This window comes from Balaenoptera borealis (assembly GCF_965194805.1).
Source record: "Balaenoptera borealis genome assembly, chromosome: 19".
NCBI classification, from domain to species: Eukaryota; Metazoa; Chordata; class Mammalia; order Artiodactyla; family Balaenopteridae; genus Balaenoptera; species Balaenoptera borealis.
Window position 1 is genome coordinate 58,705,669 of NC_138878.1, and position 26,820 is coordinate 58,732,488.

The 26,820-nt window shown below is 40.9% G+C and overlaps 1 protein-coding gene and 1 long non-coding RNA gene across 6 annotated transcripts in view; both read right to left on the bottom strand.

Annotated features, from left to right (window-relative positions):
* Nucleotides 1–12,670, bottom strand: part of LOC309616994 (uncharacterized protein) — a 73,923-nt gene extending 61,253 nt beyond the window's left edge. Inside the window, exons 1-5 of one of the 5 annotated variants that reach the window (XM_082368457.1) lie at nt 12,123–12,670; nt 11,406–11,463; nt 6,375–6,425; nt 6,181–6,278; nt 5,932–5,990 (exon numbers count right to left, since the gene is read on the bottom strand). In XM_082368457.1, coding sequence (XP_082224583.1) covers nt 5,932–5,990; nt 6,181–6,245 — 124 coding nt within the window. In that variant the 5' untranslated portion in view covers nt 6,246–6,278; nt 6,375–6,425; nt 11,406–11,463; nt 12,123–12,670. Of the gene's footprint in view, nt 1–5,931; nt 5,991–6,180; nt 6,279–6,374; nt 6,426–11,405 lie in introns of all 5 variants that reach the window. The other 4 variants (XM_082368458.1, XM_082368447.1, XM_082368449.1 and 1 more) reach the window with 4 other exon arrangements.
* Nucleotides 12,671–12,833: 163 nt separating this feature from the next.
* LOC309616999 lies at nt 12,834–18,264 on the bottom strand. Its single transcript, XR_014237708.1, has 3 exons — nt 17,404–18,264; nt 13,411–16,854; nt 12,834–13,265 (listed from the first exon to the last, which is right to left on the bottom strand). It is a non-coding gene; the product is annotated as an uncharacterized lncRNA (long non-coding RNA).
* Nucleotides 18,265–26,820: the final 8,556 nt, after the last annotated feature.

Genomic DNA, 26,820 nt, shown 5'->3' on the forward strand with positions numbered 1-26,820 from the left:
GGGAGACAATTGTACAGGAGGGCTTTGAGAATGATACTTTCCCTTCAGCCTGCCCCTGGAATACCCGTGACAAGGTATTACAAGGTAAGAGTGAGTTGTGATTCCTATTTCACTTTTAAAAAAAATTCAAGGATATATTTTTAATAAGAAAATATTAAGGCAAGGTAGCTGTAGTAAGGTTTAGTGCACGCAGGTCAACACATTCAAGAATTATTCAGTTCCTATAAAACAGTATTAGGCCCCAGGAATCAGAGAGATGAGGAAGAAAGACACAGCCCGGCCTTCATGAGGCTTGTGTTGGCAGTCCCCAAGGCCACCTCCAAGTTCTATGATCCGCTAGAAGGACTCAGTATATAGTCCCACTCATGGCTAAGACTTATCACTGTTTAAAAAAAAAATCAGCAAAGGGAAAAGGCATGTGGGGTTAAGTCTGGAGGAAGCCAGGCACAGCCGAGGGTGGTGTTGCAGTAATCTCAGCCATGAGTAAAACTATACACTGAGCCCCTTGAGTCCTGGAGAAATTTCTGAACACGGGGTAGTCTTGGAGACCCCGATGCAGGAGGTGAAGCAACTTGGCCAAGGACACACAGCTTGTAAGAGACAGAGCTAGAACATTAACACACAGAGCCTTGTTCCAGAGAGACTATACTTTAACAACTGTCCTTAGAAAAGCCAAGATGAGTGTTACCAGGGGACAAGAAAATGAGAAGAAACTTCCAGCTATGAAATAAGTCAAGGGGATGTAATGTACATACAAGGAATACAGTCAGTAACACTGTAACAACTCTTTATGGTGATGGATGGTAACCAGTCTTATTGATCATTCCATAAAGTATAAAAATATCCTTATTGTGGTCTTATTGATCATTACATAACATATAAAAATATCGAGTACTAGGTTGTACACCTGAAACTAATATAACATTGTATATCAATCATAACTTAATTATTAAAAAGGAAAAAGAGAAGATACAAAGCAGATACTATCAATACCTTATATTTATAACTCACTTACTATAAGGTGGGTACTAGACTAAGTATTTTTTTGTTGCTGTTTTTTGGTTTTGGGGTTTTTTTGGCCACGCTGCGCAGCAAGTGGGATCTTAGTTCCCTGACCAGGTATCGAACCTGCACCCCCTGCATTAGTAGCGCGAGTCTTAACCACTGTACCGCCAGGGAAGTCCCTAGACTAAGTATTTTTATATGCCTTATCTCATTTGTCTCAGAACTCACCAAAAGTGAGAACTTTCTGGAATGTCAGAAACCCTCTATTATCTTGGTTAGGTCAGTAACTACTCACAAGGTACTTACTATAGCTCTCCCTTTTCACAGACGAGAAAAATGGGGACTCAGAGAGTTGAATATTATTTATCCAAGAACATACACCTAGTAAGGGTCAAGTCAGGACTGAGCTTGGGCAGCCTGACTCACCACGCTGTAACCACCATGCTATCCTGCCGCCCAAATGAGATCAGAGGAGCACAGACTAGAGGAACCCATATTCCCAGTTTGGAGAAGGAGCGTCATTAGCAGAGTACACTTCCAGGCAGAATCCTAGATCGATCTAAAGACCAGAGGTGGGAGAAAGCTCGGGCCAGACGTGATCAGTTTGGCAATTAAACAGATGTGGACCAGCCACTAACTTCCAAATCTTTATACCCAGCTCTGCCTTCCACACTGAGCCCTGCCATATCCAACTACCACTTGCATGTCTAAAAGGTATCTTGAGCCAAAAAAAGCCCAATTAGCATCGAGTTTTTCCTCCCAAATTGTCCTCTCCTTACCCTCTGGGGGTAAACAGTACCATCTACCTTAAAGTTATCCTGTATTCTTCCCTGTTCCTAATTTCTCTTATCTAATTCATTTTTTAAAAGTCTGCTAAGAATAACGTTTGGCCCATAGCAGGTGTGCAACAAATATTTGCTGAAGGAATAAATGGAATGAAACGTGAACAGACGAATGACCACACAAATAACCGAAAAGAAGTCATTCAAGATCAACCATGAGAAAGGGCACCTGGTTTGGAGAACATTACAATTAAGTTTCACCCAAACTTTCATTTTAACATTATTCATTTTTTCTTCATAATTTTGAATTTCCGAAGTATGTGTTCAGTATGAATAGTAAAATAATGCAAAGATGTACAGGTAACTCAGTAGACCAGAGTACAGAATGCAGGAACAGTCAGGTCATGTGAAATATGAATCAATTGATATATTTCTCTCTCTCTTCATACATATAATATATATACATATATTCATTTATGTATTTATATATATAATATATACACACACATATAAATACATAAATGAACACATAAATGATAAAGACGGTATTTCCGTTGACTTGCAAATAAATCATTAACGTAATAAATGGCATTGTCATAATTAGCTATCCATCTTGAAGAAAATAAAGTTAAACGTCAACCTTATGCCATTTACAAAAGTAAATTATAGTCACATTAGAGATTTAAAAAATTTTAATGTAAATATTAAAAAACCATTTAGGTGCCTTTTGGATTAAGCTTTGGATGGGTAAGGTCTTTTGAAACTAGATATGAAACCAGATTTTCAAAAGAGAACAAATCATTTACCTATATAAAAAATTTAACCTTCTTTATGGTCAAGTCACCATTCAGAAAGTAAAGACTGAGATAAAACAATGGTAAGACTTTTGATAGGTGAGTGAACAACGCTACTACTGAAAGAGCGCCTAAAAACATAGTTAGAAATAATGCAATAATGGGCAAAAGTATTTCATAAGCAATTCAGATGAGAAAATACAAATGCAGCCAATAAACACAGGGAAAGATGCTTATCATGCATCCACTATGCAGGAAATTGCAAAACAAAATGGGAGATCTTTGCCACACACCCTCCTCCATCAGATAAGCAACAATGTTTCATACTGATATATCCTTGAAGATGTGGGGAAACGTGTGAATGGCTATGATTTCCTGTCAAATACTCCAGAAATAATATATTAAAAATTTTAAAAAGAAGTGTGTTCCTTTTGGCCCAACAATATTTAGAAATCTATACTAGTGAATTTAAAGATTAAAGCAACAGGATATAAGGACATATGTGTTTGTGTGTATGAAAGGAGATTTATCGCTGTACTGTTTTTAGTGCTAGAATTGGTAATGATCTGAATGGAATAATATAAGTAGTAAAATATGGACTACATGTACAACATACACATTTCCATTTGTTTATAAAGGGGGTGACCTACAGATGTCTTCTCACATGACGAAAGGGCTGATAGGTACATACACATCCTTTTGTTAATGCTGGGCATCTCTGGGAGGACAGAATTGGAAGAGAAAGACTGATTTTTTTCTTCTAGACCTTGGTATTATCTGACTTAAGTTTTTATTTTGAAGATTATAATAAAATATATGTAAACTAGTACTATTAGCTATTAACTAGTACTGTTAGTATTAAGCTGCACAGGCTTAATATTATGAGTTAATAAGACAGACAATCCAAAAAATATCTACATGATAGTACCCTTCTATGTGGTATAAAAGGTGGGGTCAGGCAGGAGCAAAGTCTCATAACTGTGAACCACAATGGCTTTTGAAGAAGTTAAGAAAATAGTCTTAACACCCAGGACTCAAAAGGTACATTCACTAGATTTTTTTTTTTTTTTTGAGGGAAAAAATTGCTAGAAAAAAAAAATAACCAGAATTCTTAAAGTGTAAAAAAATCACTGTTGTGATTGGAAAAAACAAACAAAACATTTCAAGAGATGAGCTAAACAGCCGAATGAACATCACTGAAGAACAAGCCAGTGAACTGGAAAACAGATCAGGCTCCTGGAACACAATGAAAAATTCTGAAGAAAAGAATAAAAGAAAAGTTAAAGAATAGGGAAGATAGATCCAGAAGTTACACCATTTATAGCATGAGTTCCAGTAGGGCCAAATGAAAAAAATCATAGTAACAGTAGACATCCAGGGAGAAAAAGAACTAATCAATGCCAAAAGATCACAGAGCAAGGGCAGTAAAGACCAAGGGTCACTGGCTTTCAAAGATCCTTGAAGATGACACCCAGCCAAAATATTGTCAAGTATAAACACGACAGACCTTTCTGGGGAAAATGACCAGAATAAACTTTGCTCAACAGGAGATGAATGGAGAAGGAATGATAAAAAGGCCAGCACTGGATTTAATGCCAGTAGAAAATGAAGCAACTTATACAAAGTTCTGAGAGTGAATTTAAGAATTCTAAACCCAGACAATTCGCCATTTAGGCATAAAGGCAACAGACATTTTTAAGCATGGAAAACTCAGAGGATATGGCATCCACAAGTCTTCTTTGGAAAAGACAACAAACTGTGGAGGAAATTAAGCCAACTGACAGATAAATCAAACTAGTCAGGCATGAAGAAACCGTGGTAAAAGGACAAGTGGTGAGCAACGACTTATATAAAGAGAACTGAGACAACCCAATGGTGGGAATAGATGGTGACAGATGAGAATGGAACCATGATAATAATAATAATATATCAGGAGATGGTGGGAAGTAAAAAAGTGCTAATTTCTTCAGCTCTCATTACAGGGAGTTCATCAATAATATTTAAAATTAAAGCAAATGACTCAAACTTGCAAATTTTTTTTTCTTGGCCATGCAACCCGGCTTGCAGCATCTTAGTTCCCCGACCAGGGATTGAACCCAGGCCCCTGCAATGAAAGCACCAAGTCCTAACCACCGGATCGCCAGGGAATTCCTGCAAATTTTTTTCTATAATCTCTTTTCATTAGAGAAAGCTTTATAAAATAATATCATGTATTGAAAAAAGTACTTAAAATTCTGCATTCACTTTGACTTCTTTTCCCCCAATTTAAAGACAAGTTACAACATACACATGTATATATAATGAGAGAGAGAGAGAGAGCGTGCGCGCGCGCACATATTTCCATGTCCTAATATTTTCACCCACTTTATCTCACTTGATAGCAGCACAGGATCGAGACAAGAGGACGATTGAAACCACAATAATCCATCAATCCAACACCAATCCAATAGATGGACATGGAGTCCACTCCACCATCTTTTTTTTTTTTTCGCTGTTATAAACAATGCTGTGATGATCATTCTTTGAACACTTGCTCTGACTTAGAATTCTTGGAGTGGGAAATACTGCAGCAGAGGTTTGCAGAACTTCTGCAAGGGCTGAAATGCCCCTGCAATTGTGTGGATGTACCCATTCCTCCATATGTTAGCTAACAGTGAACACCGATCTTTCAAATCTTTGGTCATCTGCTAGGAAAAGAATCACATCTTGTTTCAATCTGCATCACTTTGATTACTAGAGGCTGATCATCTTTTCATATGATTATCGGTCATTTGTTTTTCCTCTTTTCTCCCTTCCTGAACACGAAGGCTCAGGTCTTTATTCCCAGCTCCTGTTTTTAAAATAAGGATATTAAAATTTTGTTGTCCATGAAGCTTTTTTCACCCAATACGCTGTCTTTTAACTTTGTTCATGGTATAAGTTTTGGTAGCGTGTATTACGTGGAGAATACAACATCTGGAAATGAATAAGAAGAAATGTCCCACTGAGGAGAAAAACCTGGGCAGAGAAGGAGGATGCATTATTTGGAGTCACCTCTCTCCATAATGCGGGCTCAGGCCCTTAGATGAAACCATTATTGACAGGCCGCATGTAGAGCAAACAGGCACATTACAGAGTCCTACAGACCTGGGCTCAAATCCAGGATTCACCACTCATTTCTTCATCTCTAAAGCAGAATCATACCACCTCTCTCACACAGCTATTTTGGGGATAAATGCACTGAGTAATGTAATGTGCTCACCTAATATGTTTTTTTCCCCTCTTTTTCCTTTTACCAAGGGAGGGAGGTTATGTTTACTCTCTGATGCCTTACGTTGTTATTTCTGGAGAGAAAAGAGAACTCGACCCACCTGAAGCTTGGTTTTGTCTTCCGCATCTTGGGAAAGGGCTGAGGCTTGAGAACGCAGGGCTGTAGGAGAAGAGAGAAGCCTTAAGAAGGGTGGGGCCTGCCTGGGCACTCTGACTACCCACCTGGACCTCACGAATGTCTGCCCCCTTACAGACGGGTTTCTTTTCACTGGATGCAACTCCTCATCCACTTCACTTTTCCTCTCTCCACACCCGGCTTAGATTCTCCCCCACCCTTCGTAAGCTCTCACCTCTTTCCTCCCGCCTTGAGGAGGAAAAAGTCTCCATGGTGACCCCTCCTAGGTTTCTGGAGCATCAGCAGCTTTATTTATCCTCTGATCTTCCTAAACTGGAGAAGCAGAAGATCCAGTGGTTCTTCATTCTTGAGACTGTCCAAGCTCTGATGAGGAGCTTCAGATGGATACGCAGGGTCCCAAATACCTACCTCCACCTCCACTCTCCAGAGCCTGCTTCTTGGTTTCCACGTTCCAGGGACCTGTGGGCTCAAGAAGGAACTTGACTTTATCTGAGTTCTTTCTTCTGGCCCCAAAGTTCACACCCTCTGGATGCCATTCATGCAGAGGACATGTACTGAGCGGCTATACGCACAGTCCCTGCTCTGGGGGAACTCACAATCCAGAGAGCCATGAATGTTGCAGATGGCTGTACAGTCAGAGGAGTGTTTGCAGGGAGGGCCCAGGAGCAGAAATCTCGCAGTGAGACACAGGGCCTTACAGAAGAGTACAGACCCACAAACATACAGGACCTGTGCCCTGTGAAGGAAAAGCTGGAGTGTAAAGGCTTCACCAACGCAACAGTCTGGGGATTGCAAAAATAAAAAATCCGGGCTTCCCTGGTGGCGCAGTGGTTGAGAATCTGCCTGCCAATGCAGGGGACACCGGTTCGAGCCCTGGTCTGGGAGGATCCCACATGCCGCGGAGCAACTGGGCCCATGAGCCACAACTACTGAGCCTGCACGTCTGGAGCCTGTGCTCCGCAACGAGAGAGGCCGCGATAGTGAGAGGCCCGCGCACCGCGATGAAGAGTGGCCCCCACTTGCCGCAACTAGAGAAAGCCCTCGCACAGAAACGAAGACCCAACACAGCCATAAATAAATAAATAAACCCAAAGTTTAAAAAAATAATAATAATTAAAAAAAATAAAAATAAAAAATCCACATCCCTGTCCTCAAGGATTCTAAAAATGAGGATATGACAAGGGAATGCTACTCAGCCATAAAAAAAGAATGAAATAATGCCAGTTGCAGCAACATCGATGGACCTAGAGATTATCATATTAAGTGAAATAAGTCAGACCGAGAAAGACAAATACCTTATGATATCACTTATATGTGGAATCTAAAATACAACACAAATGAACTTATCTATGAAACAGAAACAGACTCACAGACATAGAGAACAGATTTGTGGTTGCCGGTGCAGGGGGCGGGGAGGGATGGAGTGGGAGTTTGGGATTAGCAGATGCAAACTATTACATATAGAATGGATAAACAACAAGGTCCTACTGTATATCACAGGACCTATATCCTGTGATAAACCATAATGGAAAAGAACATGAGGGACTTCCCTGGTGGCACAGTGGTTAAGACTCCGTGCTCCCAATGTAGGGGGCCCAGGCTCGATCCCTGGCCAGGGAACTAGATCCCACATGCATGTTGCAACTAAGAGTTCGCATGCCACAATTAAGGAGCCTGAGTGTCGCAACTAAGGAGCCCATGTGCTGCAACTAAGGAGCCCGCCTGCCACAACTAAGACCCGGCACAACCAAATAAATAAATATTAAAAAAAGAAAAGAATATGAAAAAGAGTGTATATGAATGTATAACTGAATTGCTTTGCTGTGCAGCAGGAATTAACACAACACTGTAAATCAACTATTCTTCAATAAAATAAATTTTAAAAAATAAAAATAAAAATCAGGATATGGGTGAGCAAATGTCTTCTAAATCAGAGATTGTAACCTTTCCTGTTCCATGACCTCCTTTGACAGTTGGGTGATATTTATGGACTTCTCTTCAGAATAATGTTTTAAATGCATAAAATAAAACACAGGATGATTTTAAAAACTAATTACACTGAAAGACAACCTTCAAAAATATTAAAACATCAAGTGTGTGCTTGTTTATTAATTATCAAGAATGAATCAACTACTGTAATTTCAAAATAGTAATGAGCAGAAGCAATATTTTGAAACATCTACACAAACTGTATTATAAGAATATCTATGATTTATGGGACTTCCCCGGTGGTGCAGTGGTTAAGAATCTTCCTGCCAATGCAGGGGACATGGGTTCGAGCCCTGGTCCGGGAAGATCCCACATGCCGCGGAGCGACTAAGCCCGTGCGCCACAACTACGGAGCCTGCGCTCTAGAGCCCGCAAGCCACAACTACTGAAGCCCACGCACTTAGAGCCCGTGCTCTGCAACAAGAGAAGCCACCGCCATGAGAAACCTGTGCACTGCAACGAAAAGTAGCCCCCGCTCGCCGCAACTAGAGAAAAGCCCGCGCGCAGCAACAAAGACCCAACGCAGCCAAAAATAAAATAAATAAAATAAATTAATTAAAAAATAAATGCTAACCATCGTTTGCACTTTCAGAGAGTAATAATATTTTGGCTGGTGGAGGGTCCTGCCTTGATGCTGACGCTGCTGACAGATGAGGATGGTGGCTGCTGAAGGTTGGGGTGGAGGTGGTAATTTCTTAAAATAAAACAATGAAGTTTTAAAAATATAAAGTCATGTCACTTCTGTGGCCAAAACCTTCACTTGACTCAAAACCTTCGTCCTTTCAATGGCTAAACGACCTTACACTATGAGGCCTCCCAAGATCCGATGTCCTACTTATCCTTCCTCTTTCTCACTCTCGTCAGCCTCTCTGGACTTCATACTGGTCTTCAAATAGACCAGTCATACGGCCACCTCAGGGCCTCCACTGCCGTCCCCTTTCCCCAGATGTCCACGGGCCCCCTACCTCCTTTGGGTCCCTACCCAGGCACCATCTTCTCGGTGGCAGCATCCCTGGTTACCCCACTTAAAGCTGCCAGTTCCTCCGCCAGCACTCCCACAGCCCTCTTCCTGCTTCGTTTTTCTCCATGAAACTTATCTAAACTTCCATCTGTTTTTCTTGTTTACTGTCCTTCTGCGCCCACTAGAACGTGAGCTCTCTGAGGGCTGGGATGTCATTCTGCTCCTGGCACAATGTAGGTGCTCAATAAATATTTACTAAAAAAAAGTGTTTTTATTATTGAAGTATAGTTGATTTACAATGTTGTGTTAACTTCTGCTGTATGGCAAAGTGACTCAGTTATACACATGTATACATTCTTTTTTATACTCTTTTCTATTATGGTTTATCCCAGGACATTGAATATAGTTCCCTGTGCTATACAGTAGGACCTTGTTCTCCCTCCATTCTATAGATAATAGTTTGCATCTACTAACCCCAAACTCCCAGTCCATCCCTCCCCCACCCCTCAATAAATATTTAAATGGAGACTGGGACTTGCCTGAACTCAGCCTGCTGCTACCTGGATCCTGGGTCTGCTGATACCAGTTATAGAGCAGAATGGATTTTGTTCCCCAGCTCGTTCACTTAGTAAATTACAAGCTAAGGACCAGGCGGGGTGTGTGGGGACACCATGGTGATCAGGGCAGGAAAGGATTCTGCACTCAAGCTGACATTCCAGCTGGGAAGACAGCACACATTGACTGAAATTCTACCATGTGACAGGTGCGTGGGATACAAAGAAAGATACCGTCCTTGACCATGTGTGCTCACACTGCAGGGAGAAAGAGGATGACAGAAATAATTGGTGACAAAGGCAGTGGGATGAAGAGGTAACGGGAATAATAGATACTGCAAAGGTAGAAATAACAGATGAATAAAATTATGATGAATAAGATTATGTATGGGGATGAAAAGGAGGAGAACTCAAATGTGAGTCTGGGTTGAAGCTTGAGGAAAATGGGGAAATTATGATGTTTTAACCTAGACAGCAAAAGGAGCAAGGTTTTGGAAGTTACAGCGCTTGTCTCTCAACATTGGGAGCTGTGCAATGATTTGGGTTCAAATTCTGGCTCAGCCACTTGGTAGCTGTACTAACACTAGAAGAATGACAAACCTCTGAGTCTGTTCTTTCTTCTGTTAAATGAAGATAATATTCCTTACTTGCAGAGTGGAAAGAATTAATTCTTTCTCATACACATACACATGCCTACCTATTTGAATAAAGCTCATAGCCCAGTTCTTGGCACAAAGAAAATCCTCTATAAACTATTATCATTGTTGTTATTCATTCATCCCCAGGCACTAACCTCGGAATACAAGCATCCCTTCATTTAACAAATATACGTTCAGTGCCTAACTACATCTTGGATGCTACAACAAATACTGGGGATGCAGCAGTAAACAAGATGGGCAAGGTACTTGTTCTTATGGTGCCTGCCTTCTGGTGGGTAAGCAAATCTACAAAGGTGATCAGCGATTACAAAAAGGGCAATGAAGAAAAGGAAACACATGTGACAGATTCTTGTTTATCCCCCAGAATGTAAGTTCTCTCAGACAGAACATTGGAGGCAGGTTTGGGAGGGGCAACATTAAATCAGGTGGCCATGGAAGGTCTCTAAGACCCGCATGAAAGTAAATCAGTTGTGTAAAGATCCGGCATGAGAAGAGTACAGAGGGAAGTGCAAGGACAAAGGCCCTGACTTCTGGTGATAACATCTCCTGGCCAAGTGACACTTGTTAAGTTTCTTAACCTTTCTAAGCCTCAGTATTCTTATCTGTAACATGGGACTAATATTATCTAACTTCTGCATTTGCTAAGCAAATTAAATATATATTAATTTACTCAGGGACTTCCCTGGTGGTCCAGTGGCTAAGACTCCGCACTCCCAATGCAGGGGGGGCCTGGGTTCGATCCCTGGTCAGGGAACTAGATCCCACATGCCACAACTAAGACCCCAGTGCAGCCAAATAAATAAATAAATAATAAATAGAAAAATTTATTTACTCATTCACATATTTATTGACAGGCTACTATATGCCACACACTGTTCCAGGGACCAGGGATACAGAAGTGAAAGCCCTCAACATAATAACTGTCATATAATAAGCGCTTAATTAATGCATACCATTACAGTTACTGTTACCTCTTTCCTATTACCTCTTTCCTATACGTAGCACATCCTTGAAAGAGTGTAAGCCTGAGCAATCTACTGACCAAATGAACCACCACTAGGAGCCAAGGGGAGCACATACTAATAAGACACCAGGAAATTCCCCAACCTTAGAAGAAACCCATTTCTGAGTGAAGGCGGTAAGGCTGAGGGGCCTGAACGGGACATTTGTCAAAACCATGGGATGAACAATGAGGTCGGGAAAACAGGCCTCTATTTGGGAAGACAGCAAGCATTGACATAAAACAACAACAACAAGAGACCAAAGTCCTACTCACCTGCAGCTCCAATGGCAAGAGACCTGGGATTATTCCTTCCTCTTTTATGCAGTTCTCTCTGGCAAAGGAACAGTTGGAAGAGAGCCAAAAAAAAAAAAAAAAGAGCCATGAGATAACATGATTTTATCATAATCCCCAACACACCACAGGGAAAAATCTCTGAGCACCAGTTGGATGTAATCTACTCCTCCCTTTAACCTACCCTTCCTGTAATCAACTCCTATTACCTCCTTCAGGTGTCCTGGAAAGGGACCACCCTCCCTACAGGACTCAGAGAGAAGGGCCCATGCCAGCCCTGCTTTGTGCCTTGTCTACAAGCCTGCACTCACTGTAGCTCCCAGGAGACAAAGAGAATCAGGACACGGTCTCGAATTGAATTCAGAGCTGTGACTCCCACATGCTATGTGACATTTTAATTTTGGGGGGAGGGGGAAGGATTTTTTTATTGAAGTATAGTTGATGTACAATATTATATGTTACAAGGTGTACAATATAGTGATTCACAATTTTTGAAGGTTATACTCCATTTATAGTTATTATAAAATGTTGGCTATATTCCCTGTGTTGTGTAATAAATCCTTGTAGCTTATTTTATACACAACAGTTTGTACCTCTTAATCCCCTACCCCAATCTTGCCCCTCTCCCCACTGGTAACCACTAGTTTGGTCTCTATATCAGCTATGTGACATTTAGAGTGGAATTCAACCTGTGTGTACCTCAGACGCTACAAAAACCAGACGCAGCAACAATACATCAGCAAAAGAATCTTTCACAACTTGCACAGTGCTTTAAAATTCTCCAAGGAACACATACAGAACATGAAGATTCAACTTCAGCAGCTCTTTACAGAAATGCCTTCACAGACAGAAATCTCTGAAATTGGTACAGAAGTGGGTGGGCGGCTACCATGAAAGAATTCAAGATACCATCAATCCTCGACTGCCTGGATTGTAGTCTCCCAAACGGGAGATGCCCGTCTCAGAGTCGGAGCTGCCGGCCTCAAACTGCTCCTTCCGAGCCTGAGGCGTACAAAGGGCTGCCGGCCCGGGCCCCGCCCCCCATCCCACCTCGGGATGCTCGGCGACCCGCCTCCTCAAACCCTTCCTTCGCCAAGCCGAGCTCGTTGAAATTCCCTGGTTCCGACCCTCCGCCATTCGCCGCTCTTTCCCCCTCAGATCCTTGAGATCTGGCCCCTGTGCCTGCGGCCGGAACAAAGACCTCCAAGAACACTCACGTCCCTTTTCGTACTCACCACGGCATAAGAAACCAAAGCAGTGGTGTGCCGACCGGAGGCGGAAGTGGGCGACTACGGAGGGCCCGGACTACACTTCCCAGAACCCTCTGCGGCGCGCTGTCTTAGTTTGAGTCCAGATGGTGATGGAATTAAGCGTGCACCTGGAGCTTTGCCAGACGAGTGCCGGAGGGCGGGGGGCGCTCAAGGTTGCAGCGCTCAGCTTTGGGGCGCCGCTACACTCTTCTTTCCTCAAAAAAAAAAGTTAGGGACTTCCCTGGTGGCACAGGGGTTAAGGATCCGCCTGCCAATGCAGGGAACACGGGTTCGAGCCCTGGTTCGGGAAGATCTCAGAAGATCCCACAGGCTGCGGAGCAACTAAGCCTGTGCACCACAACTACTGAGCCTGCGCTCTAGAGTCCGCGAGCCACAACTACTGAAGCCCGCGCGCCTAGAGACCCTGCTCTGCAACAAGAGAAGCCACAGCAATGAGAAGCCCACGCACCACAAGGAAGAGTAGTCCCCGCTCACTACAACTAGAGAAAGCCCGCCCGCAGCAACGAAGACCTAACGCAGCCATAAATAAATAAATAAATAAATTTATTTAAAAAAAGTTACCGGGACTTCCCTGGCGGTCCAGTGGTTAAGACTCCCCTCTTCCAATGCAAGGGGTGTGGGTTCGAACCCTGGTTGGGGAACTAAGATCCCACATGCCACGCAGTGTGGCCAAAAATAATAAAAAAAAATTTTTTTTTAAAGTTACCACTCACTACTAACACGTTCACATTGTAGAAAGTCTGACAATATTCTCAAATCCACAATCCCTTACAGGGGATACAAAGCATTACTGATGCTTTGGTGTAAACTATATATAATATATATAATTATTATATATTTATATATATTAAATATATAACTTACATATAAAATCATATGTATTATATATGTATACATATTGTATTATATTACATATTTATATATATACATATATACATAAAATTCCAAAATAGTGCATGGTCAATGTTAAGAAAACACGGGAGAAAAGTAAGAAAAAAAAAAGGAAAAATGTAAGAAAAAAGGACGAAATTAAAGTCGTCTGTAATCCTAGCACCCAGAAACAATCATCATTAATATCTTGGCCCATTTACTTCTTGATCCTCTATGAGAGTAAATATGTATTAAAATTATTTTTTCTCCCCACAAAATTGGCATAATATTTTGGAACTATTTTTTCTCTCACTTTATATATCATGGGTAGCTTTCCATGTTACTAAATAATGGAATCATTTTAAGTGGTTGCTTAGGATTGTTTAGTTTTAGATGTTACAACCTTGTCCGCCAATGAAGTTATGCTTCCAGTCTTAGTGTATCAAAACTAGGCATAATAATTTTCTTGAAATTTTCCCAATTTGATAAACCAAACACAGTGTCTCATTATGGAGATGTTGAATAGATGTTAATATATCAGTGGTGGGTAAATTGCCTATTTATATATCCTTTGCCCAGTTTTCATAACTGATTTGAAATGTTACCATGTCAAATACTAATTATGGTTCATACTCAAATGTATGTTCTGAATGCTCTGTTTTCTTCTAGAGATTATTCCAGCTGTTTGGGTTTTAAGCTCTTTATTTTTTTCTGTTTTGTTTCCCCTATAGGTTTATCCTGCTTTCATCTTATCTCCATTCCTACTGATTTCTTAATCCTCAATTATTTTTCATTCCACTTCCCAATTTGAGTTCTATGATTCATGTATTGGTTATATTTTGCTGTTGTGATAACAAGCGTTTAAGGTTATGGAAACTGCTAAAGATTTTGGCAAACTATAAAATTTAATATTACCTGTTTAGATCGCTGCTTTCCTCTACCTTACATGAACATCCTTTAATTGTGAGTTTAAATTCCCTTATAAACCAAGATTAAATAGTAAGAGATTTTAATCTTGCAAGTGATGGTTTTAATTATTTTTTGTTTTAGTGTCTTGACATATAAAAATTTTAACTGAATGATTTCTGTGTTGTTCTATGTATATATACATATATATGTGTATTTTACAATTTAATATTTTGTTTCCTCATTGCTTTTTGGTCATAGACAGTAGATCACAATCCAATCTACTTAGCTGAATTTCCAGAGAAATTATAATAAATATATATTCCCAGCCCAACATCCTACTCTTAACCCACTGAATCACGAATCTAGGCTAGGGCACAGGAAATAGCATAATTTTAGACAGTCAGGGAGAATTTGAAATTGGCTGTTTTAGGAAGCTCTGGTCTACAAACTGTAAACAAGCCATATGTATTTCAATATAAGGTATCATCTCCTGAAGCTCTACCATTTTATCCATTATGTTACTGTATGAAGATGACTGAATACGTGGGTCAGTTCCTATGTGTATTTTACTTTTTCTACTGAATGCAAGAGGTGTGGTTATCCCCCAATTCTTCTCTATCACTAATCATTCATGATTATATTTATATAAGCATTATGGTTGGTACTTTTTTCCAGTAAACATTGATCTTTTCCTATTTAGTGCTCTTGACTTGATTTTTTTGGGGGGGGTTGGGGCTGCCTTTTGTTTATTTATTTAACCAGCTTTACTGAGATATAATTGACAAATAACATCGTGTAAAGTTAAGGTGTACAATTTCATGATTTGGCATATGTCTGCATTGTGATATATAAGGTTAGTGAGCACATCCATCACCTCATATAGTTACCTTGCTTTTTTGTGGTGAGAACATTAATATTTGCTCTCTTAGCTTATTTCAAGTATACAATAAAGTATTGTTAACTTTAGTCACCATGCTGACCATTAGATCCCCCGAACTTATTCATCTTATAACTGAATGTTTGTGCTCTTTGGCCAATATCTTCCCATTTCCCCCACCTCCCAGTCCCTGACAACCACCAATCTACTCTCTGTTTCTATGAGTTCAACCTTTTTAGACTCCACATGTAAGTGAGATCATACAGTATTTGTTCTTCTCTGTCTTTGCATTTGCTCTAAGTAAAAAAGGTCACCTTTTAAAAGTCCTGAGTGGCTAAAAGCAAATATCCGAACTCCTTGCTGAGATCCCTTACAGAGGACTTCTCGCCGCCTTCTTTTTTTTTTTTTTTAAGTATTTACAAAGTTGTGTTAGTTTCTGGTGTACAGCAAAGGATTCAGATATATATATATATATATATATATATATATACACATATTAATATATATATTATATATGTGTGTATATATATTCTTTTTCATACTTTTCCATTATGATTTACTATAGAATATTGAATATAGTTCCCTGTGCTATACAGTAGGACCTTGTTGTTTATCTATTTTATATATAGTAGTTTGTATCTGCTAATCCCAAACCCCTAATTTATCCCTTCCTCACCCCCTTTCCCCTTTGGTAACCGTAAGTTTGTTTTCTATGTCTGTGATTCTGTTCCTGTTTTGTAAATAAGTTCATTTGCATCATTTTTTTTATTCCACATATAAGTGATATCATATGCTATTTGTCTTTTTCTTTCTGGGTTACTTCACTTAGTATGATAATCTTTAGGCCCATCCATGTTGCTGCAAATGGCATTATTTCGTTCTTTCTTATGGCTGAGTAGTATTCCATTATATATATATATATATATATATATATATATATACCACATCTTCTTTATCCATTCATCTGTCGATGGACATTTAGGTTGTTTCCATGTCTTGGCTATTGTAAATAGTGCTGCTATGAACATAGGGGTGCATGTATCTTTTCAAATTAGAGTTTTCTCTGGATATATGCCCAGGAGTGGGATTGCTGGATCATGTGCTTGCCTTCTTGTACATACTTGAGTGCCTAGAAAAAGAACCTGATAGATCATAGTGATTATGTGGCAGGTCCCCTTTACTACTATAGTCTAACAAATGACCACAGACTTAGTGTCTTAAAACAACTACTTTATTATGCTCATGGGTTCTCTGGGTCATGAATTGGAAAGGGCACAGCAAGGATGGCTTTTCTCTGTTCCATGATGTCTGGAGCCTCAGCTGGGAAGACCCACAGGCTGGGTGGTAACTTGACAGCTGGGGAATGGAATTACACGACGTAGCTGATGGAGACGGTCAGCTGGGACCTCAGCTGGGGCTGTCAACTACAATACCCACACATGGCCTCTCCATGTGGTTTCCGAGGCTGCTTCCCAGCACGGCGGCTGTGTTCCAAGTGTGAGTGCTCCAAGAGAACGAGGGGAAAGCTGCATCACTTTTTATGATTTGGCATCGAAAGTCACATATAGTGTTGCTGTCATATCATCAAAAGCCTGTTCAGATTCAAGGGCAAAGAAGATCAATCCCCCTCCCCCAACCTCTCAGTGGGAGGAATGTTAAAGTCACAGTGTAAGAAAAGTATGGATTTTAGAGGATTTGTTGGAAAATATAATCTGCCATATGGTGCTTCCCCCGAAGTTATATTTTCTTCCCTTTCATTTCCCATTTAGCCCACTTGGAATTTGAATACAAATGAGGATCTGTCCACATTGCAACCGTATCAATCAGCTATACTAACTCCCTATTCTTAGAAACCTCACTTTGATGCCTAGGGGACGTGGCCCTCTCCCTCCATCTTTAAAACCAACAATGGATCACTCTGGCCTGACACTTCTGCCTACCTCTTCCCAATTTACGGATACTTGTGATTATGTTGGGCCACCAGTACACAGGGTAATCTCCTTACATTAAGAGCAGCAGATTAGCAACCTTAATTCCATCTGCTATGACTTACCCAAGTAACATAGCCAGTAAGATGCCAATGAAATGCTGAAACGAATTTGTAATCAGGAATTCTTGGCTTCAAAGCTTGTGTTCTCTTCCCTAAATCCTGCTACCCCATCGCAGAAACATCGGAGTGCAGGAAAATCGGAGGTTGAAGGTTGATTCATTGACTGTATGGTATCTACATCCACCACTCACATTGAAGGATATGGGTGGTAGAGGAGTCTTAGAAAATTTCTTCCTTGCTCCTCTGGAAAAGTTACAGGATGCCATTCTCTCTCAGTTCAAATGGTAATAATAAAGCTGTAGACCACATCACATAACTCTGAGAAGAAACCATACATTGAAGCATTTCTTGTGGACAGCAGAAAGAGGAAATCAAAGTGAACCTTGATGATATTGTTAAACCAACACACTAACCAAACAACAGCAAAAGCCACCCCAAATGTGGAATAAAGCTTTCTGATGATTGTGGGTGAAAGCATTACTTCCGATAAAGAAATGGACAGTATTAACCCTGATATAGTCTCTGTAACAACTACTTTATTATGCTCATGGGTTCTCCAGCCTGACACATGATTTTTGTATCCAAAAAATCATGTCAGAGGTGGACAGTATTTTCAGTGATAAAAAATGTGATAATGATTATGTCATGGGAATAAGCATGAATTGTTCAACGTGAAATCCTGTTTGCTTTTGTTTTCTCAGATATGAAACACTGTGTGGAGTGCTCAAGTCATTAGTACACAAACGCTGAGAGACCGCTGTCTCCCCAAAATCGTGACCTTCCTGGCATTTGAAGACACTGTAGGGATGGTGCTGGCCTGCACTGCTCTTTCCTTGTCTGTACTCACAGCAGTGATTCTCGGGATCTTTGTGAAAGATCAAGAAACCTCCACTGTCAAGGTCAAAAACTGGGTACTCAGCTACCTTCGGCTCATTTCTCATTCTCCGCTTCTTCTGCTCCTTACTTTTCATTGGTCAGCCTAACATGGTAACCTGCATCCTCCAACAAATGACATTTGGAGTTGTATGTACTATGTATCTCTACTATTTGGCCCAAACAATCACTGTGGTTCTAGGCTTCAAGGCCACGGTATCAGGGAGAAGGATGAAGTGGTACTTGGTATCAGGTGTTCCTAACTCTGTCATTCCCATCTGCTCTCTGGATTAAGGGACCCTCTGTGGAATCAGGCAGGAGGGTCACACTGCCCAGCCAAGGGCTGCCAATGTGGTAAAGTCGGCCATTAGAAGTGTCCCTTCTGCGGGCAAAGTGTGTGACAGTAGCTGGGGGACCCAGGGGATTCTCTGAGGGCTGTGGGTGAAAAGATAAGGGACATGGGGGAGGAAGCTGGTGAGTTCTGCGAGTCAGTAGGTGTTTCCTGTGGGCAATGGGCTGACTCCTGCAGAAATCTGGGGATGGTTAGAGAGTAGCATGTAGTTTGGCGAGTCAGGGCTGGGGGACCCTTCAGGGGAGAAGCCAGATGGGACTTCACTCTCTTTAGATGAAGACATGATTGAGGACCCTGCAGCTCCCAGAGCCTCCTCCTTTTTTTTTGACCCCACAAATGGAGAGTAGTGTGCTGTGTGTGTGTGTGGCAGGACGGGGGGGGGGGGGGGGGGGGAGGTTGGGGGGGTTGGGTGCTGGGGTGGACCACGGTCTCGAGACAAATGCAGTAATAAACAAACAAAAGACACAGACTTACCAAGTGTTCTGTCCTCTGTCTTCTGAATCGGGCTCCACACAGGGAGGATTCTGCAAGGACCAAGTGCAGGCGGCTCAGACAACCCAGACTGAACGCTGCTCTCCCCTAGGAAGATCTGAGCGGAGGGAAGCCGGGGTGGGCTCAAATACCAGGAGGAGCGCGGAGGGGGGTGGGATGGGGCGGGGACGGGGAAGGGGCGGGGCTTCACACCTTCTCACGCATCTCGTTCAGCTCTGGCTGCCAGACTCCGCCCAACACAAACTTCCTCTCCTAATTTGATTTAAAGTTAAAAGTTTGGCACAATTTAAGGCAAGAACTTAGAACGTTTGTGAGCCAGATATATTATAAGTTAATTCCATTTAAATACTTAAAACCGTTCTAGCGCTGTGGTTCTCAGGTTGTGGTCCTGGACCAGCAGAATCATTGCAAACCCCCAAACTCCACCCCAGACCTACTGAATCAGAAACTCTCGGGTCGGGACCCAGAAATCTGTGTTATAAGAAGCACTCCCTCTGATTCTGATGCATGGCAAAGTTTAAGAACCACCTATGTAAAGGAAAAGTTGTGTTTTTTTTTTAAGTTGAGATATGTGTTGTATAAATTAAGATTTTGTTCTTATCATCTGGGGAAATCGAAGCTAGGTAGGTGGTGGATTGACTGCATTCGGGTGATTAGGTTAGGAATTCGATGGTTCTAGATCATTAGATCATCTAATTATTTAAATTATACTAAATTGTTTAAATTATACTTGTGTAAATTGGGGGGCAGTAGGAAACCAATTATAGTCTAATTTGTCCCAGATGTTTGATAGATGGAGTACTGTTTTCCACAAGAGGAAGTAAGCCCATATTTCAATCAGGTTCTAGCACATCTGGCTGAGTGATGTGAGGCCCTCCAACCTTGAAAAATAGAAGCAACTGTTAAAAGCAAGGGGATTAAGAAAACCACACAAGAAAAAGAACTATCGACCAGAATTCTATCTAGATATTTGGTTCCTAAGCCTCCCTCAGCCATATATTTAGCGTTGTTTTAGAGTTGGTATTTGTATTTCCCCCCCTTTATGGTTTGTCTCCTGGATAAATAATCTACACTTTGCCTGCCCCACCTCCACTCCCATTTGATGAAATGGGCCATATTCATTTACATATTTTTTCTTGTTTTCTTCCTAAGTTTTAACAAAGAGCAAACGAGGGTCTCATGGAAGGTTGAGTTATCATTAATCCCAATCACTTTTTTCCCCTTATCTGCTCCCTTCAATGATAAACATGACCAAATACACCTGGGGCTGGGCTCCCTTATTTTTTATTTATTTATTTATTTATTTAATAGATCTTTATTGGAATATAATTGCTTCACAAGACTGTGTTAGTTTCTGTTGCACAACAAAGCGAATCAGCCACATGCATACACATGTCCCCATATCCCCTCCCTTTTGAGCCCCCCTCCCATCCTACCTATCCCACCCCTCTATGTCATCGCTGGGCTCCTTTATTAATGGCATCTTTATGCGTCTTTATAGAGCCTGTGGCCTATCCACCAGAGGCAAGTAATGAAGCGATCAACCTCCAGTGTCAGTCAGTGAGGGGCCTAAGCTGGAATTTTAGATGCCCCTTACATTGTGAGATTAAAATGTGTAGTTTCCAGATCTTCATCCTAGTGAAGGTGACTTTTTTCTGTATGGACCTCCATATAAGCCTATTTTTCACATGTTATAAAATTAATGATGACCAACACTTGCCTGCAGGGCAATTGGGACTGACCAATATAATGCACCTTTATTTGAAGGCTATTAGAAGTTGAGTTTGTGCCTGTTGTGGACTGAATGCTTGTGTCCCCTCACCAAACTCATATGTTGAAATCCTAACCCCCAATGTGATATTAGGGGGTGAGGGCCTTTGGGAGGTGATTAGGTCATGAGGGTACCTCACAAATGGGATTAGTGCCCTTACAGAGGCCTCAGAGACCTTGTGAGGACAAAACAAGATGTGCAGCTAAGGAGCAGGAAGTGAGTCCTCAGACGCTGATACAGCCAGTTTAAAGTATTTTTGTTATAGCAGTCTGAACAGATTAAGAATGCCTTTCTTCAGCACACTTGATACTGCATCTCACGAAGGACCCATGGCTCTGTATTGACCTACCTTGGTCCAGCTGTCCATGACTAATGGTTTCTCAATGCTCAAAGTATTCCTGCTTGGTTGGCAGGAATTCCACACAGGTTAGTGGCCCCTGTGGCATATGTAACACCACCCAAATGTCTCTCGAAGTGTTTTTTAACCTATTATCCACAAGATAGTACAAGCCCATTTCTATCTTTCTGCCTTAACATAAGCTACTCACCAAAGAGCCCTGGTTTCAAATTGCTGCTGCATCACTGATGGATCCCTAGGATAATGTGCAACCCAAGAGGCTGCCCAGCTTTTAAGGGTGTGAACTAATGCTGCTGTTTCCAATTTAACTCTTGTTTTAACCTAGTCGCCATCTTTTACTTAAACATTTTTTTCTCATTCAGTGTTTTCTGACCAATTTGAATGTTTCATAAACACAACCCCCCACAATTTTATAGTTTCATTTAAAGCTAGAAACTTCAGTTTTCCTTGTATAAAAAAATGCAACTGGACTTTATCCAGCAGTAACAGAGAACAATACTCCAAACACAGTAGTCACCCCATCTTCCCATGTGAACATAGGAACCATGATTGGATACTCATACAAGGTAGAGGCTACACCACCTGGGGATGGGTGTAGCCTGTGGTGACGGGGCATCCAGTTTTCTGGGGACACATCTTGGAATTGGCTGTATTGTATACAGGCCTAGATGATCAATTCTATCAGCTATATCTAATTAAAGCACCAGATTACAAAAAGAGACTCCAACTCCCTCTACCCAGTGCAACATAAATACTAAAGCAGAGAGTTTCAGTGATGGAACCCCATATAATTAGTAGAGAATAGTAATACCAGAAACTACAGATAAACAGTTTTGAGATTTCATCAGAAAACCCTCTTCTGGCTTTTCCATAGGTTTGGTCCTTTTATAACCTAATCCCCACTACTAAAATTTCAGCACATTCCACTTATGATCACAGCTACGTATTACTTCTTAAAAATAAATTATCAATTAAAGTTAATGGCATGTCCATGAAGTTTTTTCAAGAGTACAGAAAAATCAGGAACTTACACCCATAGAAAGTTCCAGCATTCCACAAAATATCTGGCAGGGGTAGTGTGGTCCTAGTCCCTTCAGAAAGTGAGCAATGGTGGAGAAACATGTGGACAAACCAAATATAGAACAAGAAGAAGAGCTTCTGGTCAGAAGAATCACCAACCTGCTGGATCTGTTGTGCAGTGAACCACAGGCATAGGTATCAACAGTCCAGATCTAAGCAAACACTGTCAGAGAGTAACTAGTAGAGCCTGGGCAGGAAAGAGGAACAATATTCAAAAGGAATATCTGTGTTTCAAGAACTTGATCCAACAGTTAAATTCCAGCAGTCCTCCCTGAAGAAGAGAGGAGGTGATCATGAAGACTGTCATGACCTCAATAGAACACAAAAGATGTTAAAGAGTCCAGAAAGGTGATATAACTACTACAGAAAGGTTTATCAATCCTATTTATCAACCTATTTCCAATGAAATGCCATCCTCAGTGGATTACAAATCAGTACCACATTGGCCATAAGATAGAAGGTCCAACTTAACTGTTCCAACATGAAGATCCACTTGGCAAATGCCAAAAGTGGTATTTTTTAATGTAACAATACTATTTTTACTGCAAAGCATAATAAAACAGACACTGATTTAGTTAGACCCCCAAACAAATCCAAATAAGAATTAAATTATCCTAAGCAGTAAAAACTGCCCATGTCACCAACTTGTTTGTGGTTTTACAAAAGCAGGTTTAGAAAGCTTTTGCATATCTACTCACAACTAAAGTTACTGAATATTTGCTTGGTAATTTGACCTGGTTTATAATCCCCCCATCCTTTTTAAATGCCCAGCGTCTGAACCATCTTTTTTTTTTTAATTTTTTTAAAAAATAAATTTATTTATTTATTTATTTATTTTTTGGCTGTGTTGGGTCTTCATTTCTGTGCGAGGGCTTTCTCTAGTTGCGCGAGCAGGGGCCACTCTTCATCGCGGTGCGCGGGCCTCTCATTGTCGTGGCCTCTCTCGTTGTGGAGCACAGGCTCCAGACGCGCAGGCTCAGTAGTTGTGGCTCACGGGCCTAGTTGCTCCGCGGCATGTGGGATCCTCCCAGACCAGGGCTCGAACCCGTGTCCCCTGCATTGGCAGGCAGATTCTCAACCACTGCACCACCAGGGAAGCCCTGAACCATCTTTTTACATGAGGAGTTTTTCACTAGAAAAGGAATGGACACCACTCAGAGATCCCAGACTTGGAAGTGGAAGCAAAGATATGAAGCCCTGGGTGAGGAAGAGAGTACACGTTTTTGGTTGTAAGAGAGCTGTGATAGGTTAAGTAGGAGGCTGCATATACATATTAAAGTTAAGTGAAAATGTAGAGAGTGAAGAAAATGTTGACATATGGGCTAGGCAAGGGCGGGCTATACTGGAAATCTTTTGTTTTTTCCTTTGCTGTTGCTTAGCAAATGAGTAACAATTCTATGAATGACAAACTGCCCAAAGAATTAGTATGAGTGGAAGGTAGAGCCCATCTACAACTATGGACGCTCCAGGAAACACTAGGCACTGGTGGCCCTGGCATCTTAACCTTCCACACAACTCAGGTGCAGGCACAGTCTACAATCCACCAGAACCAGGCACTTGCCCAGACTTCGAATCAGAAGATATAGTTAGTTCTTTACTATATCTCAAGGAACTTTGGGAACACTGAGGAACTCTCATGGCTCTGCAGCACGATTCAGCAATTGTTTCTGTGAAGCCCTGAACACTGTCTTTCTTGCCAGTTCTTGAAGCCACCTAATATCTTCTGAATCAACTGGTTAGAATTGGCTCATGTGCTTTCCAATTAAGAACCCAGGCTGCTATAATTTGTAAAGAGCAATATGCAATTTACTGATGTGACTCATCAAGTCTTCTAAAGGGAAACTGAGTCCATGTGCAACCTCTTTCAGCAAACAGGAAGAATACTGATTTTTCAAGATAAAGTTCTAAAGGCATAGGTAAGGTTAACTGGTCTTATCAAGTACATTAAATGAGACATACGAAATAAGGGGTATTGATTAAGTACAAAATCCTAAAGAAATTTAGAAATATAAAAGGCATATCTGAAAACAGCATCAAAAAGTCTGGATTCCCTCCCCGCTCCAAGCTGAAATCTTTTTGGACAAAAACAAAAACAAAAACAAAAACAGGGGCTTCCCAAGTGGCGCAGTGGTGGAGAATCCACCTGCCAATGCAGGGGACAAAGGTTCGAGTCCTGGTCTGGGAAGATCCCACATGCCGCGGAGCAACTAAGCCCGTGTGCCATAACTACTGAGCCTGCGCTCTAGAGCCTGTGAGCCACAGCTACTGGAGCCCACATGCCACAACTACTGAAGCCCATGTGCCTAGAGCCCATGCGCCACAAGAGAAGCCACTGCAATGAGAAGCCCGCGCACTGCAATGAAGAGTAGCTCTGGCTCGCATAACTAGAGAAAGCCCACGTGCAGCAACGAAGACCCAACACAGCCAAAAATAAATAAATAAATTTATAAAAACAAAACAAACAAAAACATTAAAAGCACGTTTATCTTTGTCAGGCCTAGGAGTAAGCTGAAACATCAAACCACAAAATAAGGTGGACAAAGTACAAAAGTACTGAAGACTAAGCAGGAGTGTGGGAGGAAACATGACTACAGTTAATGCTGCTGAATGGTACATTTGAAAGCTGCTAAGAGAGCAAATCCTAAGAGTTCTCTCCACAAGGAAAAAAAAACCCACTTTTTTCTTTTTCTTCTTTTAGTATCTATATGAGATGATGGATGTTAACTCATTGTGGTAATCATTTCACTATATATATATATTTTGGCTGCGCTTCTGGGATCTTAATCCTTGACCAGGGATTGAACCCGCGGCCCCAGCAGTGACAGCGTGGAGTCCTAACCTCTGGAGGGCCAGGGAAGTCCCCATTTCACAATATTTGTAAGTCAAGTCATTATGCTGTACATGTTAAACTTATGTCAATTATATCTCGATAAAATTATAAAAATGTTTTAAAAAATTGGTTCTAGGAGAGAGAGTATTCCTTAACATCCATGTATTTTAAAATGCTTTGGTCAGCTTTCACTTGTTTCTAATTTTACTGGAGTATGGTGAAAGAAATATGGCCTGTCAAATCTCTACACATTTTGCTGTGGCAAAGTACAGTTTTACTTCGTGAATTTTACACAAAAATTTTTATGCAGGGAACATATGTGGTTATATATGTGTCATACATATGTCATTAAAATCAAGTTACTGATTCCCCCTTTTAAACCTAAATTTTAGGTTCAGAGGTTTAATTATGTATTTTTAGCACACTGTCACTTTAACTTCTCTTCATTATTTTTAAAATTTATTTATTTATTTATTTATTTTTTTCTCTGCATTATTGGTCGACCATTTTTTAAAAGAATACCTTTCCTACAGAGGGAGATTACTGAGCAAATAATGAAATTAACATTTTTGTTTATTTACTGGATCTACCTTACTCCAAGACACTTGGCAACCATAATTCACCAGCTAGGAACTGATGTAATACTTATGACTTAGTGCACACAGATGACTCATATTCAACCTGGCCAAGAAACAATCACACACACACTCACTTCAAAATTCTTTGCAGTTTTATCAATTTCATTTTCAATGAAATATTTTTAACACTAAAAAGATTACTTTGAGATAAACCCCTTCCCAAACTTGAAATCTTCACAGGCCTCCTTCTTAGCCCAGTTGGCTTTAAACTCATTTGTACAATCCTGTCTCCTGTCTTCAAGGTAAGATTCAACATACCCAGTGGAAATCATCCACTTGTACCTAGCACTGGTATTGGTTTTATCTATAATTTTGAGGAAAAGAAGCCTAACCATGTCCCACTACCAAATTAGCATTTTCACAATTTTATGTCCTCCCCCAAAGGCAGTGCATGGGGAACCCCTTCTCTTCCTCTATCTGTGCATTCATGGACTGACTGAAGATTCTCCTGGGGTGGGCAGCCAGTTTTCCAGCCATCAACAACTGTTCCCCCAGAACTTCAGTCACTGTGAGGTGTGCTGCACTCTCTGGCTTAACCCTCATAAAGATGAATCCACTTAGGGTCATATCCTGGGGACAAAATTTACTAAGGGTAACCCCTATTAGATATCACTTTAGTTGTTTTTTTTTTTTTTCTTTCTCCAGGGAATTTACCTCTATTCTCTGGTCTCTCAGTTCAACTCTCAGCCTATTTTTCAATAACTCTCTGGGATCAGAGGTTTCAGGTCCATGACAATCCATAGGATTAGAATTCATGATATAGGGGCAAAGGCCAGAAAGACTTGTGAACCAAATCTAAAAAACCAATGAGAAGCTACAAATATTACCTCACTAAAAGCATTCTTGTGAGCTTAATTTAGATGGCAAGCACTTAGCCAGGGCAGTACCTTCCCACTCAGAGGATTCTCACATTAGGGAACATATCCCAGAGGAAAAAAAGACAATACTACATGACGGGAGGGAAAAAAAAAACCTTAAAAATAAAGCTCCTTTATACTGCTTTTGATATATGGGTTAAAAAAAAAA